The 11,941-nt window shown below is 28.3% G+C and overlaps 1 protein-coding gene across 1 annotated transcript; it reads right to left on the bottom strand.

Annotated features, from left to right (window-relative positions):
- Positions 1 to 5,353: 5,353 nt before the first annotated feature.
- On the bottom strand, positions 5,354 to 6,120 carry LOC103490583 (zinc finger protein ZAT11). Its single transcript, XM_008450152.3, has one exon. The coding sequence runs from the start codon at positions 5,884 to 5,886 to the stop codon at positions 5,443 to 5,445; it is 444 nt and encodes a 147-aa protein (XP_008448374.1). The 5' UTR covers positions 5,887 to 6,120; the 3' UTR covers positions 5,354 to 5,442.
- Positions 6,121 to 11,941: the final 5,821 nt, after the last annotated feature.

Genomic DNA, 11,941 nt, shown 5'->3' with positions numbered 1-11,941 from the left:
GGAGAAGAATTCTCGACGCATGACCAATAGGCGTCAGGAATTCCTTCTCCCAACGTTCCTTATCGGACGTTAGACACGCATCAGGAGAACTATCCCGACATGTCATGTACATCCTATTCCCGACGTTATGTTGCGTCGAGAATTCATTTTTATATGTATTTTTTTAATATGTAATTTTAATTTTTTCTAAATTTTTTTTCTTAAACAAGTTCTGTAGACCAGAAGCTCAAATACACGTTCCGTGGATCAGAAGCAAAATCGGGATATTCAGAATCAAAGTGCTTCCACCCCTCTGCATCAACTGGATGTCTCAACACATCATCTGTTTCAACACGTTTATCCCTATGCCATCTCATGTCAGTAGACCCTTCCTGCAATACAAACAAGCGCTGTAATCTTGGTACCAAAGGAAAGTGGCGCAATACCTTATGCAGAATTTTTTTTTCCTTTATTATGATTAACCTTGTACCTAACCTCGCCACATGTAGGACAATGTTGCAAATTAGCGGACTCTTTCCAATACAATACACAGTGATACTTGCACGCGTGAATAGTCTCGTATCCCAAGCCAAAGTCACGAAGTTTTTGTTTTGCTTCATAGAATGAACTAGGGATAGTAGTACTACACATTGGAAACACTGCTCTTAAGAGTTCTAACAACATGTTGAACGACTTGTTACTCCAACCATTTAGAACCTTTACATGCATCAACTTAACCAAAATATTCAATGACGAAAATTTAGAACAACCGGGGTACAACTCATTATGTGCTTCATTCAATAAGTCCTGAAATATGTTTGTTCTATTTCCATCTATATCTACCCCAACATTCATCAGCATTTCATCTTTCAAACGACGTTCCTCTGTTTCCTCTTCCTGTTCAATCGGGGCTTGTAAATCATTTAGCATATCAAACATATCATCTTATTCATTAAATTGCCTACTACTAGTTCCTTCATCAAAAGAATTACTACTAGTTTTTTTCTCAAAGTTTTATGTACACCTCTAAAGTTTAATAGTTCTCCATGATACATCCATTATGTGTAGTAGGGGGATATTCCAATAGTCAATAGTTGTCGTTTCACACCCTCTAATGAACTCCAATTTAAATTCAAACATCTCTTGCATGGATACCTTAATCGTTCGTAGGCATTAACATGAAACTTGACAAATTCTAAAAATTGGGTCACTCCCTGTTTATACTTAAGGGATAACTTATTTCTAATTTTCATCCAACCCTTGTTCATCGTTTAAGTCTCTAAAACATAAATAGATTTGATTAGAAACATATCTCTCTCCCTCTCTCACATCCATAACTTACTCCCTTGAATTTTTACTATTTCTTAGTAATGTACGATCTCTCAAAATTTTTACTAAAACTAACTTCAAACTATAGATGCTACCATAACCGTAGGATAGCCAACACAACCTAATTATTAACAACAAAATATTTCAAAATCTTCATATCCTACCCACCCTTTCCAACAATGCTATCTTACAAGCTATCCTACTATCTCCCCTTGAAACCATCCGAAACAGAAACAAATTCAAAACAAACAAGGCTACCATAGACAAAACAAATCTTAACGCATATTACATTTTCAATTCAAAACATAAACCCCCCTTCAAATTTGAAAACAACCATAAGCCCACCCCCTTTCATTCAAATTTGAATTCAACCATAACCCCCCTTCAAATTTCAGTTTAACTATAACCCCCTCAAATTTCAATTCAACAATAACAACATTACACACATTCTATACAAAAATACATTTAACAATAAAAAATCTATTCCAAAACAAAATTCTAAAACAATTTACTTTTTAAAAACCCTAAACTATCTACACTAAGCCTAAAAATTAACTTTTTTAAACTTACCTGTATGGTGGCAGACGGCGACAACTCCTTCTCCCTTTCTTTTCTCTCTTCCTTTCCTTTCTTTTCTTTCTTCGTTTCGGTTTTGTTTAACACAGAACTGAAATTAATTTATAGGGGATCTCTCGACGCTGCACGAAAACGTTGGGAGATCCTACTTATAGCGTTGGGAAACTTCGGGGCTTTGTCGACACATGAGGGATGCATAGGCAATTACGGGTTATTCCCTACGCACTATGCATGGCGTCGGGAATACATACCTGCTATAATTAATGTGTCTGTATTTCCGACGATGTTTTCCTGACGCTTGCAGTGTGCGTCGGGATAACCTACCTTTTCCGACGCTAATCGTAATGCGTCGAGAATAGATTTTTCTCTCGACGTCTTATCCTGTGCGTCGGGAGAGCCTGTTATTTTCGATGTTGTTTCTGCCGATGTCTTTGACTGCGTCGGGAGAACTCCGATTTCTTGTAGTATTTGTTTGAAAGTAACTCTATATCAAAATAATTCAATAGATTTTGCTTTCATGCTATTTTTGAAGTTGAGGTCTAAAGAGTTCATAATAATTTTTAATTGGTAAGATGTTGCAATACTTGAATTTTTTTTTATTTAGTAAAATAATTAAAGCGGGAGGATTTGAACCACATATTTGATGGTTATTAATATACTAAAATACTAGATGGGCTAACTTGTTATTGTTACTATGGTTAACTATTTAACTCTTGTAGCAATTTTCTAAGTTAAGTTCCATTTTGGGATTAAGTCTTAAGATGATGGCTAAATGAGTGTGGAAGAGAAAAAAATACATGAAATAATGAAATTTTAGTTTAAAACAATTAGCTAGGGTATGATAGTTATTTAGGAAACTAGTATGTTGATTTTAGACCTAATAATGAAAACTAATTAAGGAATAATCTTTTCTTTTTTGAACATTTAAAATAATTAAGATCTTCGTAGAATTGTATTTGACTTTCTCAAAAGCAATGTGATGCTTAGTGTCATTTGGGGGCATCAATTCCTCTTACTCTCCTTCCCTCCAATGTTTTCAATGACTCCAAACGTTGTCTACCGGCAACCACTTCATTCCACTCCAACAATCAGCTTCGATGTCCAACTTCAACAACAATAGTAGTTGACTATTAATGGTACTGTCTTCATTCTGAAAACATGTCACCTTTGATGACCACTTTCGACAAAATCACCTCCCTCGAATGCTCAACCTTTGACATCCAACCTTGTATACTACCACTTATGACTGCAACACTCCAGTCTGGAGCCACCACCGGAAGTTTGTGTTTATTATTTAAACCCTAAATCTTCAAAATTTTCAAACCTATACACTTCTAACCCAATGTAGAGTTCCCATTACATGAAATTCAAATTTATATTATTTAAAATGATTTAATTTATCAAAAAACGAAAAAACTTGTATCATTTAAATATCTACTAAAAACCCAAAATAAAAATTTAAATTTAGTATTGGAGATGACTAAAGTTGTAATTTAACACATTTGAAAATTTTGATTTGACCTAAAAAAAAATAATATCACCACACACACACGTATATAAATATATTGAAAACCTAGATAGAATAGGAGGGAGCAGTTTGAAAATTAGGAGCAGTCATCTCCTAAACTTTTCTTCAATTCCCTTTTCTCCTTTTCCAAGAGCAGGAGACACCGATCTCTAATTTTTAATTCCTTCTAACAATTCACATTGTTAATCCTTTCATTCAATCATTTACAATACACATAGTTTGGTTGCAATTCAAATCCAAACAATGGATTTCGATGACCAATACCGACTATGGCTGCACCTTCTTCTGAAACAGGCATATCGTCGTCGGAGTATACTCAGCCTCCATTTGCTACAACAGAACCTTCAACCACCGGTATATCGACAATATGTTATTACTCCATTGGTCGAATCCATTGATTTTTCTAGTCTAACTTCATTTCTTGAAATCGACTGTTCTTTTCTATCTCCCTGGAATTGGAACCCTAATTCGCCACTACAAAATGACGGCGGCAATTCAACAAGAAATCACCGCATGATTTTTCAACAAGATTCCTTCTTCACCACTGATCTCATCAGGTTCTTTTACTCTTTTAATTAATATCAATATATTTCTTAATTCCATTATTTCTAACTTTTTTTTTTCATTAATTTCTTGATATTTATTTATTTATTTTTATTTTGGATAGGTCGATTGTATAATAGGGTATGCTGCAAGGAGGTTGGGATTTGAATAACTAATTTTGTAGAATTCGGCTATGGGTCCATACGATGATCAATTGATGGGAAGATATATATTACGTAGGTTTTATTGTTTTTTTTATAAACAATTATACGTATTCTTTGGTAAAAAAAAAAAAAAAACGATTTAATTTGAATGAATCTATTGGGTTTTATTTGTTTATTTATTTGTTATTATCCCAATGGAACAAATGTTGAGTTTGGGGATTCATAAATGTAAAAAAAATTGATCTTATTGTATCGCTAATAATTAGTTTAGAAAATCCTAAATTCATAATGTCAATTGTTCATAAAATTGGCAAATAATTAGAAGTAAACTATAAACACTTAAAAATGTTACGTTCTTTAATTGTCCTCCTAAAAAGATTGTAAATTGTTTGGACCCTATATTATATCTAGGGTACTAATTAATTATAATCAACACATGTATATCGTCACTTTTCATGAGTTCGATAGTTTAGTTAGGGTTTAGGGTATATTAAAATAAATGTTAGGGTATCTACCAAATTGATCCATTATTCTACAATACTATCATTTACCAATTTTTCTTTTAATAAAATGGTGTTTTATTAATTTATGTTTTGATGATTAACTTTCAATGAAGTTGTTGAGGTATGTTCATCACCATTAATATTTAACATTAATATTTTAAAAATCGTCCAATGTCTATGAACTATATATTTTGCACTTTTGCAAATTATTGCAATTAAGAATTTACGAAGGCCGAATTTCATACGAGTAAATATTTGAGTAGTCAGTGTATTAGTATTTTCATATTTCGTATTTCTAAAAAAAAGAAATAGATAATTAAATATACTTAATTAATTAAATTGAGAAACAAACTGAATCTACAATGATAGATATATATCTCAAATAAAAAATTATATTTTGTTAGTTTAATTAAATATTTGATATCTATCTACGGATTTGTTTATGATGATGGAAAGTAAATGTTTGATAATGATTGAGATTTTTTTTTTACGAGAAATAAGCAAATATTATTTATCTGAATACACATGAGATGAGATAAAGTTGAATGAGTTTTTATGTTTGTATTGCTCAAATTAATAGAAGGTGGCCGGTTGCTATATATATATATATATATATATATACCAATTACCAATTTATACGGACGTATGGATCTCAATATATCTTCGTTATTGTTTGATGTTAGTTTTTTTTTTTGAAGGGAACGGAATTGCAATAGAAACAAACAAAATCCTGAAAGAAAAAGTCGAAGTCTCTAGCTCTGTGTGTATCATCATCAAATTAAGAAATTAAATATTTTATACAAAATAATAACAATAATGATTATGTGAAGCAACCGACTGGGGGAGCCATCAACTGCAAGCGAACGAGATCATTCTCCAAGGGGGTGAGATTCAAATCCAAATCAACACCTCCACCAACACCGCAATCACAATCGGATTCATCGGAGACGACTGGCTGACCCATCTGTGGATGATCATTAACAACAGGCGGAGGAGGAGAAGAATTCCGATGGCGTCGCATATGGCCACCAAGCGCTTGCCCAACAGGGAACTCAACACCACAAATAGAACACTCATGAACCTTCGTCTTAACCTGATTACTACTATTAAAAACACCATCAGCGGAGATGGAGAGTTTGGGCTTCCGATGCGATGCTCTGTGGCCGCCGAGAGCTTGAAAGGAGGAGAATTCACGATTACAGGTTTTGCAAACGAAAACTCGTGGGGGATGATGGAAATTGGGAACAATCGAGGAATGGGCCATTGGTAATGCTTGGAATTGGGATTGGAGGGGGAATTGGGTAGGAATGAATTTGGAAGAAAAGGTGAAGGGGTGTGGTGTGTGTATATATAGAAAGTAGTAATGTCGGCAAAGTGGATTTGAGAATAAGAAAGAAATAGTTATGTAGGTGTGGAAAGAGAGGATGCGGCGGAGGGGATAATCGAAGTTGAGAGCGCGTAAGATGAAGAAGCAGAATAATGGCGGAAAGTGCTGCGACGGTTCTCAATTTTGTGATTCTGTTTACAGCACTTTATTATTTATTTATTTATTTATAATATTAATTTTGGTTTTGGACTTTTCTTACTCAAACCGCGTCCCTACCAAAAATATATTAATAACAACATCATGCATCTAATTCTTGCCCATATATATATATATATATTTAATAAGATTATGGGAAACTTCCCAAGTGTACTCCAATTTTTTAACAACAAACTCCTTTCCCTTTTACTTTATTCCATTCTTTTAACTTCAAAATTGATACTAACGATGCCAACAAAAACTTACATATATCTAACAAAATATCTAACTTATACTATTTTTTAAATATTTCATGTTTGTTCTTCTATTTTTCTTTTCTCATCGTAATGAAATCGTTTCTCCTCCGATTTCTTTCATCGTCCTTCTTTTTTCTACGATTTCTTTCCATCATCTTTCTTATTTTTCAATTACTTTTTTACGTCGTTAAATCTTTCAATTGTCTATTTTTTTCGCTGCGATTTCTTTCCATCATGTTTTTTTCTTCCTGATTTTGCAATTTCTTTCAATCGTCTTTTTTATTTTTATTCTTTTTTACATCGTTTAATATTTTCATCGTCTTTTTCTTTTCTGATTTTTTAGGTCATTTAATCTTTTCATCCTCTTTCTTCTTTTCCTTTTTAGTTTAAATTTGGATAACCAAATCTAATAAAAATTAGTCAAATGTAAACAATAATAAAAAAATAAATATCGGTAGACAAATCTTTTTAGTTTAAATTTGAATAACCAAATCTAATAAAAATCATTAGATTAAATTAGCCAAATGTGATCGTGTAAAAAAAATAAATATTGATAGACAAATCTAAACAATTTACAAAAAGAATTAGCTAAATCTAAACGATCCTGTAAGAAAAGAATTTTAGAAAATCGTTTAGCCAAATTTAAACGATCCAAGTTCTGAAAAACAAAAATCATTCCCAAATCTAAATAATCGTGTAACCAAATTAAATAACAAAATTGTAGTTATATCTAAAAGATCGTGTACCAAACAATAACCAAATCTAAACGATCACAAATATATTACGCGTGTTATTGACGGTTTATTTGATGGGACATTTTTTGTATTTTACACCGTGGACCTTTGAGTTTTTTCTGTTTTCGAAATTGTTCTAATAAATACTTTGCCCTTTTTTTATATTTTTGAAAAAACCCTAATATATGCATCAAACTATTTATAAAATATAACAAAAAATTTAAACCTATTTTGTAGATAGTTTTTTTATGTTATATTTGAAAATGCATCTTTATTATTTTTTTTTCTAATTTTAAATAGGATTATATAATTATTTTTTTTATAGATCAAATTAAAGGTACTCCAACGACTTTTGAAAGGTACATTTGAAAACTTAGAAATGAAATAGATCTATTTTTGTAAATTTGGGGACTAAAAAAGTAGCTACTTTTTAAAAATAGGGATCGAAAAACATGTTTTCTTCAAAACTTTAAGGTTAGAAATATAATTTTTCGTAAAATATTGAAAATTGGGATTAAGTTAAATGTAAAAATTGATGTTGAAATGAAATCATGAGATATAAAATCCGTGAAAAAAATGGTTGAATTTAAAACAATAACAATCTCAAATACCTCCAATTTAAAACCGTCAAAATATCAAAAAGTCCTCACAGTATATCCATGTGAGTTTGAAATTACTATCCATTACATGTGAATAAGAACCTTAGTTCTACCTATAATTGATACGACCTTATAAGTTGAAAGTTTGATTACTTATGTTTATATTTATTGATATTTAAAGATTCTAATCCATCACTTCTAAATTTTCAAAATATTTAATATATCTATAGACTTTCTATTTGCATTCTACTGAGTTTTTAAACTTTAAAATTACCAAATAGATCATTTTAAACATTTTAGTTACTTAGGATCGGTTGATAATGTTTTTTTTTTTTCTTTTTTTTTTATGTTTCTTATCTTTTGAAAAATAAATATGTTTAATAATCGTTTCCGTTTCCATTTCGTTTGATTCTGTTTTATAATTTTAAATATCTAGTTAGCTAATGGATGGGAGACATGTCTATATTTATTTTTTTAGCCTAAAGATTTTGGTTCAGTTTCAAACTTTATGATTTATTTATTTGCATCTTTTTTTATATTTCCTAGCTTGTTTTATTATTTACTATTTATTTTTCATATTTATATGTTTAATATTTTTTAATTTAATTTATTATTTATCTATTAATTTTTCATATTTATATGTTTAATATTTCTTTAAGTTATTTTTTCTCTTTTATTAATATTTCATCTATAAATATATATTATTTTTTTCTTCTCATAATTTTTCATAATTATAAGTTAATTTAATTTTGAATATTTTAAATTTTGAGTATTTTAGATTAGTGTATTATTTTATTTTCAAATTTTAGATCTAATTTTAAATTTTGAATTTTGTTTTTGAGTGATTTTGTTCTATAGTTTGTTAATTTTTTTATTTTTAGAAAATCTCATTTATTTTATATTTGTTACTATTAATATTTTATATTTATATGCTAATTAATTTAATTTTAAAATTTAAATCGTTTAATATTTCAATTTATATTTTATTTTGAGAAAAGGTTTATTTAAATATTTTTGAAATTTGTTAGAATTTTACCCCATATATATATATTTTACTAAGATAATCGTCAACGCTATCTTTAATATTTTAACGATATTTACATAATATTATAATTAAGTTGAATTTGAATCAATATCATTTAAGACGAGTAAATTAAATGAGAAATAATATTTCAAATTAAAATTTTAATAACATATGACTAATATAAATTATTGTATTATAGTTATAAATTATACAATAGATTTATATGTATATGATAATATTAATGCTTTACAATTATTTTTAATATTTTAATGAATTCTATATATTTTTAAAATTTGACATTATTAAATTATATTTAAACTAAAAAAAGTAAAAATATTAGAAAGATAACACAAGAAACGAAAAACAAGAAATATTATCAAATAAATTTCTGTTTCAGTATTTTTTTTTAAAAAAAAATTATGAAACATTAATAGTTATTAAACATAGTATGTATCTTTGTTTTAATAAAAGAAGAAATAAAAAACGAGAAACACATAATAAGAAACATAAAATATGAAGGTTATCAAAGAGACAATTAATAACCTTTTCGTTTTGTTTTTAAAAAATAGATTACAATCACCACTTCTATCGGTATTTTATTTTACTTTATAACCTATTCAAAAAGAGTCGTTGTTCTAAACAATCCATCCAAATTTTGGATTAAAAAAAAAACTTTGTTTTTTTAGAATTTTTGCTTATTGTTTCAATGTATTTCTAAAAGGAAGATGTAAAATTTAGTGTAGAAACAAACTTTATAATTTTTTTTTTAAAAAAAAAAAACTAAAAAGTGAAATAGTTATCTTTTGTATTTAAGAGACATTTGACCTATTTCATACACACATTTTACATTTCTAACATGTAATTGAACATTTTATTAAACATATATCATTCCAATTTATATTTTATAAAGGAATTCTCCACCTCAATCGGGACGGGTATCCACTGAGTCGGTTAAATTGACATCTCTACTTAGTTTAACTTACGCAAAATCCAAAATTTAAAATTTACTAGACATTTAATGTAAAAATTTATTGAAAAAATAAATAAAAACCTAACGAGAGAAGGACCAAGTTGTAATTAATAAAATAAAAAGTTAGTTTCATTTTTGTTGGATCCTTCTATATACCTTACTGAGTGGGGTGGACTCAAATAGAGTGGAAATTTGTTGACCAATTGACACATTCATATTCATGTTTTGCGTACAACACAATAACAATCCCAACAACCCTTTTAATTAAATCATATACCTTCAACTAAATTCAAACCTTCATTTCTATAATTTCATCTTCTCTTTTAGTAAACATATAACCCGTAGTTTAGAGTTTAAATTTATAAATTAAAATTGACGCGGTTTTTAATTTTGTATCAGACATATATTTAATAAATCAAAGTGAGTTTCACTTAAATGCGTGTTATCAATACATACTCATTTATCATATACCACAAATTTGGTTTTTTCCTTTCTTTCTTTCAAAAATTTCAATGTAGAATTATTTCTTTCTTCTCAAAGAGAAAGTACTTATGAGTTCATCATCAACGGATGACTACACTTTATTGATAGAAAATTCTTGAGGATGGTTCATGTTTGGAATTGTATTTGTATTATTACTTTATTTTTTTCCAAAGAAAATAAACCTATAACTTAACTTGTATTATTATAATATTCTTGAAAGGTTTATGTAAATTTAATTAGAAAAGTATTTTTATAAGAAATTTAGATATGAAAGGGTATGTTTGAAATAAAATTGATGTTCTTCAATCTGCTAGGAACCTTCTTCTATGTTAATTAGATTAGGTAGCTTAATTATATAATTGTAATGAAAATTAGCTAAACCTTAGTTACAAAGGAAACAAAAACCTTAAAATTGGGAATAGGTATTTCAGTGAGAAAATAGAAAATTCAAAGAAACTATAGATAAAATAAATTAAGTTTAGAGTTGATTTGATGTAATGTAAAGGAAGTTTCCTATGGAACTTTAGTCAACTACTTCAACTTATAACTTTAATTTTCTATTGCCCCCAACATCTCATGGATCTTTCTTTTTCTTTTTAAGGCATATGATCTCTTTCATATTTTAATGTTAATATTAAAAGGAAAGGCAAGGAAAGCGATGTTTATATATATATATTTATAAGCTTGATCCGGGGAGAGTAGTCTCATCGTTATTGAGGAGTTTACGCATACAATTTCTTTAGTCAAACGAGAAGTTAGCTTCTTGTAGATGAGAAGGGTTTAAAAAAAACATACGGTTGAATGATATGATATTAAATTTATATTCATCTACAAATTTAAGTTTTTAGGTCAACGGTTGGTTTAAGAAAAACAAAATTTCATAGAGGGAATAGAAAATATGCTCTCTAAACTTTATTTGGTTACGAAGGAGTAAGTGTTATCGAGTAAGGAATTCTCAACACCTACCTCCACGCACACATATAAATCAATAATTATTAAGAGTGTGTATATATATTAGTTAGTCGTCTATGCTAAAATCGAACTACCAGCTACCTAATCAAAATCGAGTAGAAATTTCGGTTTGGCAGTCATCCAACAATCAAATTTTGTTTGGAAGGATTTAAATTAAGATTAGAGTCAAGTTGAATGATGGAAAAGATGAAGCGATGAAATGTTAGAGTTAGATAGTTAGGTTTACATGATTTTCAAATTTTTACTTAAAGTAGATCCATTTAAATTATTATCATTTAAATTAATAATGATGCACTCTAAATATAATAATAATAATAATAATAATAATAATAATAATAATAATAATAATAATAATAATAATAATAATAATAATAATAATTTATTATTAATAAGGCCTTGGGGATAAATGAAATTAAATTTTGTTTTATATTATATTAATATCTGGAACCTTTCATTTTTTTTTATTTATTTCACTGATGTGAGTAATTATTTACAATTTAAGTCTAGGCCACACATGTAAATATGTGTGTATATGTGTATATGTATATATGTATATATGTATATGTTATGTTTTCTTTTCCTTATGTGCATATTCTCTTTCCTCTATGCATAAATATAAAAATCGAATTTAAATAAAATGGAAAAAGTGGTATTTATCCCTTCATAATATGAATGTATTTCTTTCTTCATCATTAAGAAAGTTTCTAACATAAATAAATAAATAAATGGAGAATGGTATTTCTTTCTGATATTTATAT

This window comes from Cucumis melo, chromosome 11 (assembly GCF_025177605.1).
Source record: "Cucumis melo cultivar AY chromosome 11, USDA_Cmelo_AY_1.0, whole genome shotgun sequence".
NCBI lineage: Eukaryota > Viridiplantae > Streptophyta > Magnoliopsida > Cucurbitales > Cucurbitaceae > Cucumis > Cucumis melo.
This window is presented reverse-complemented; position numbering and strand designations above follow the sequence as displayed.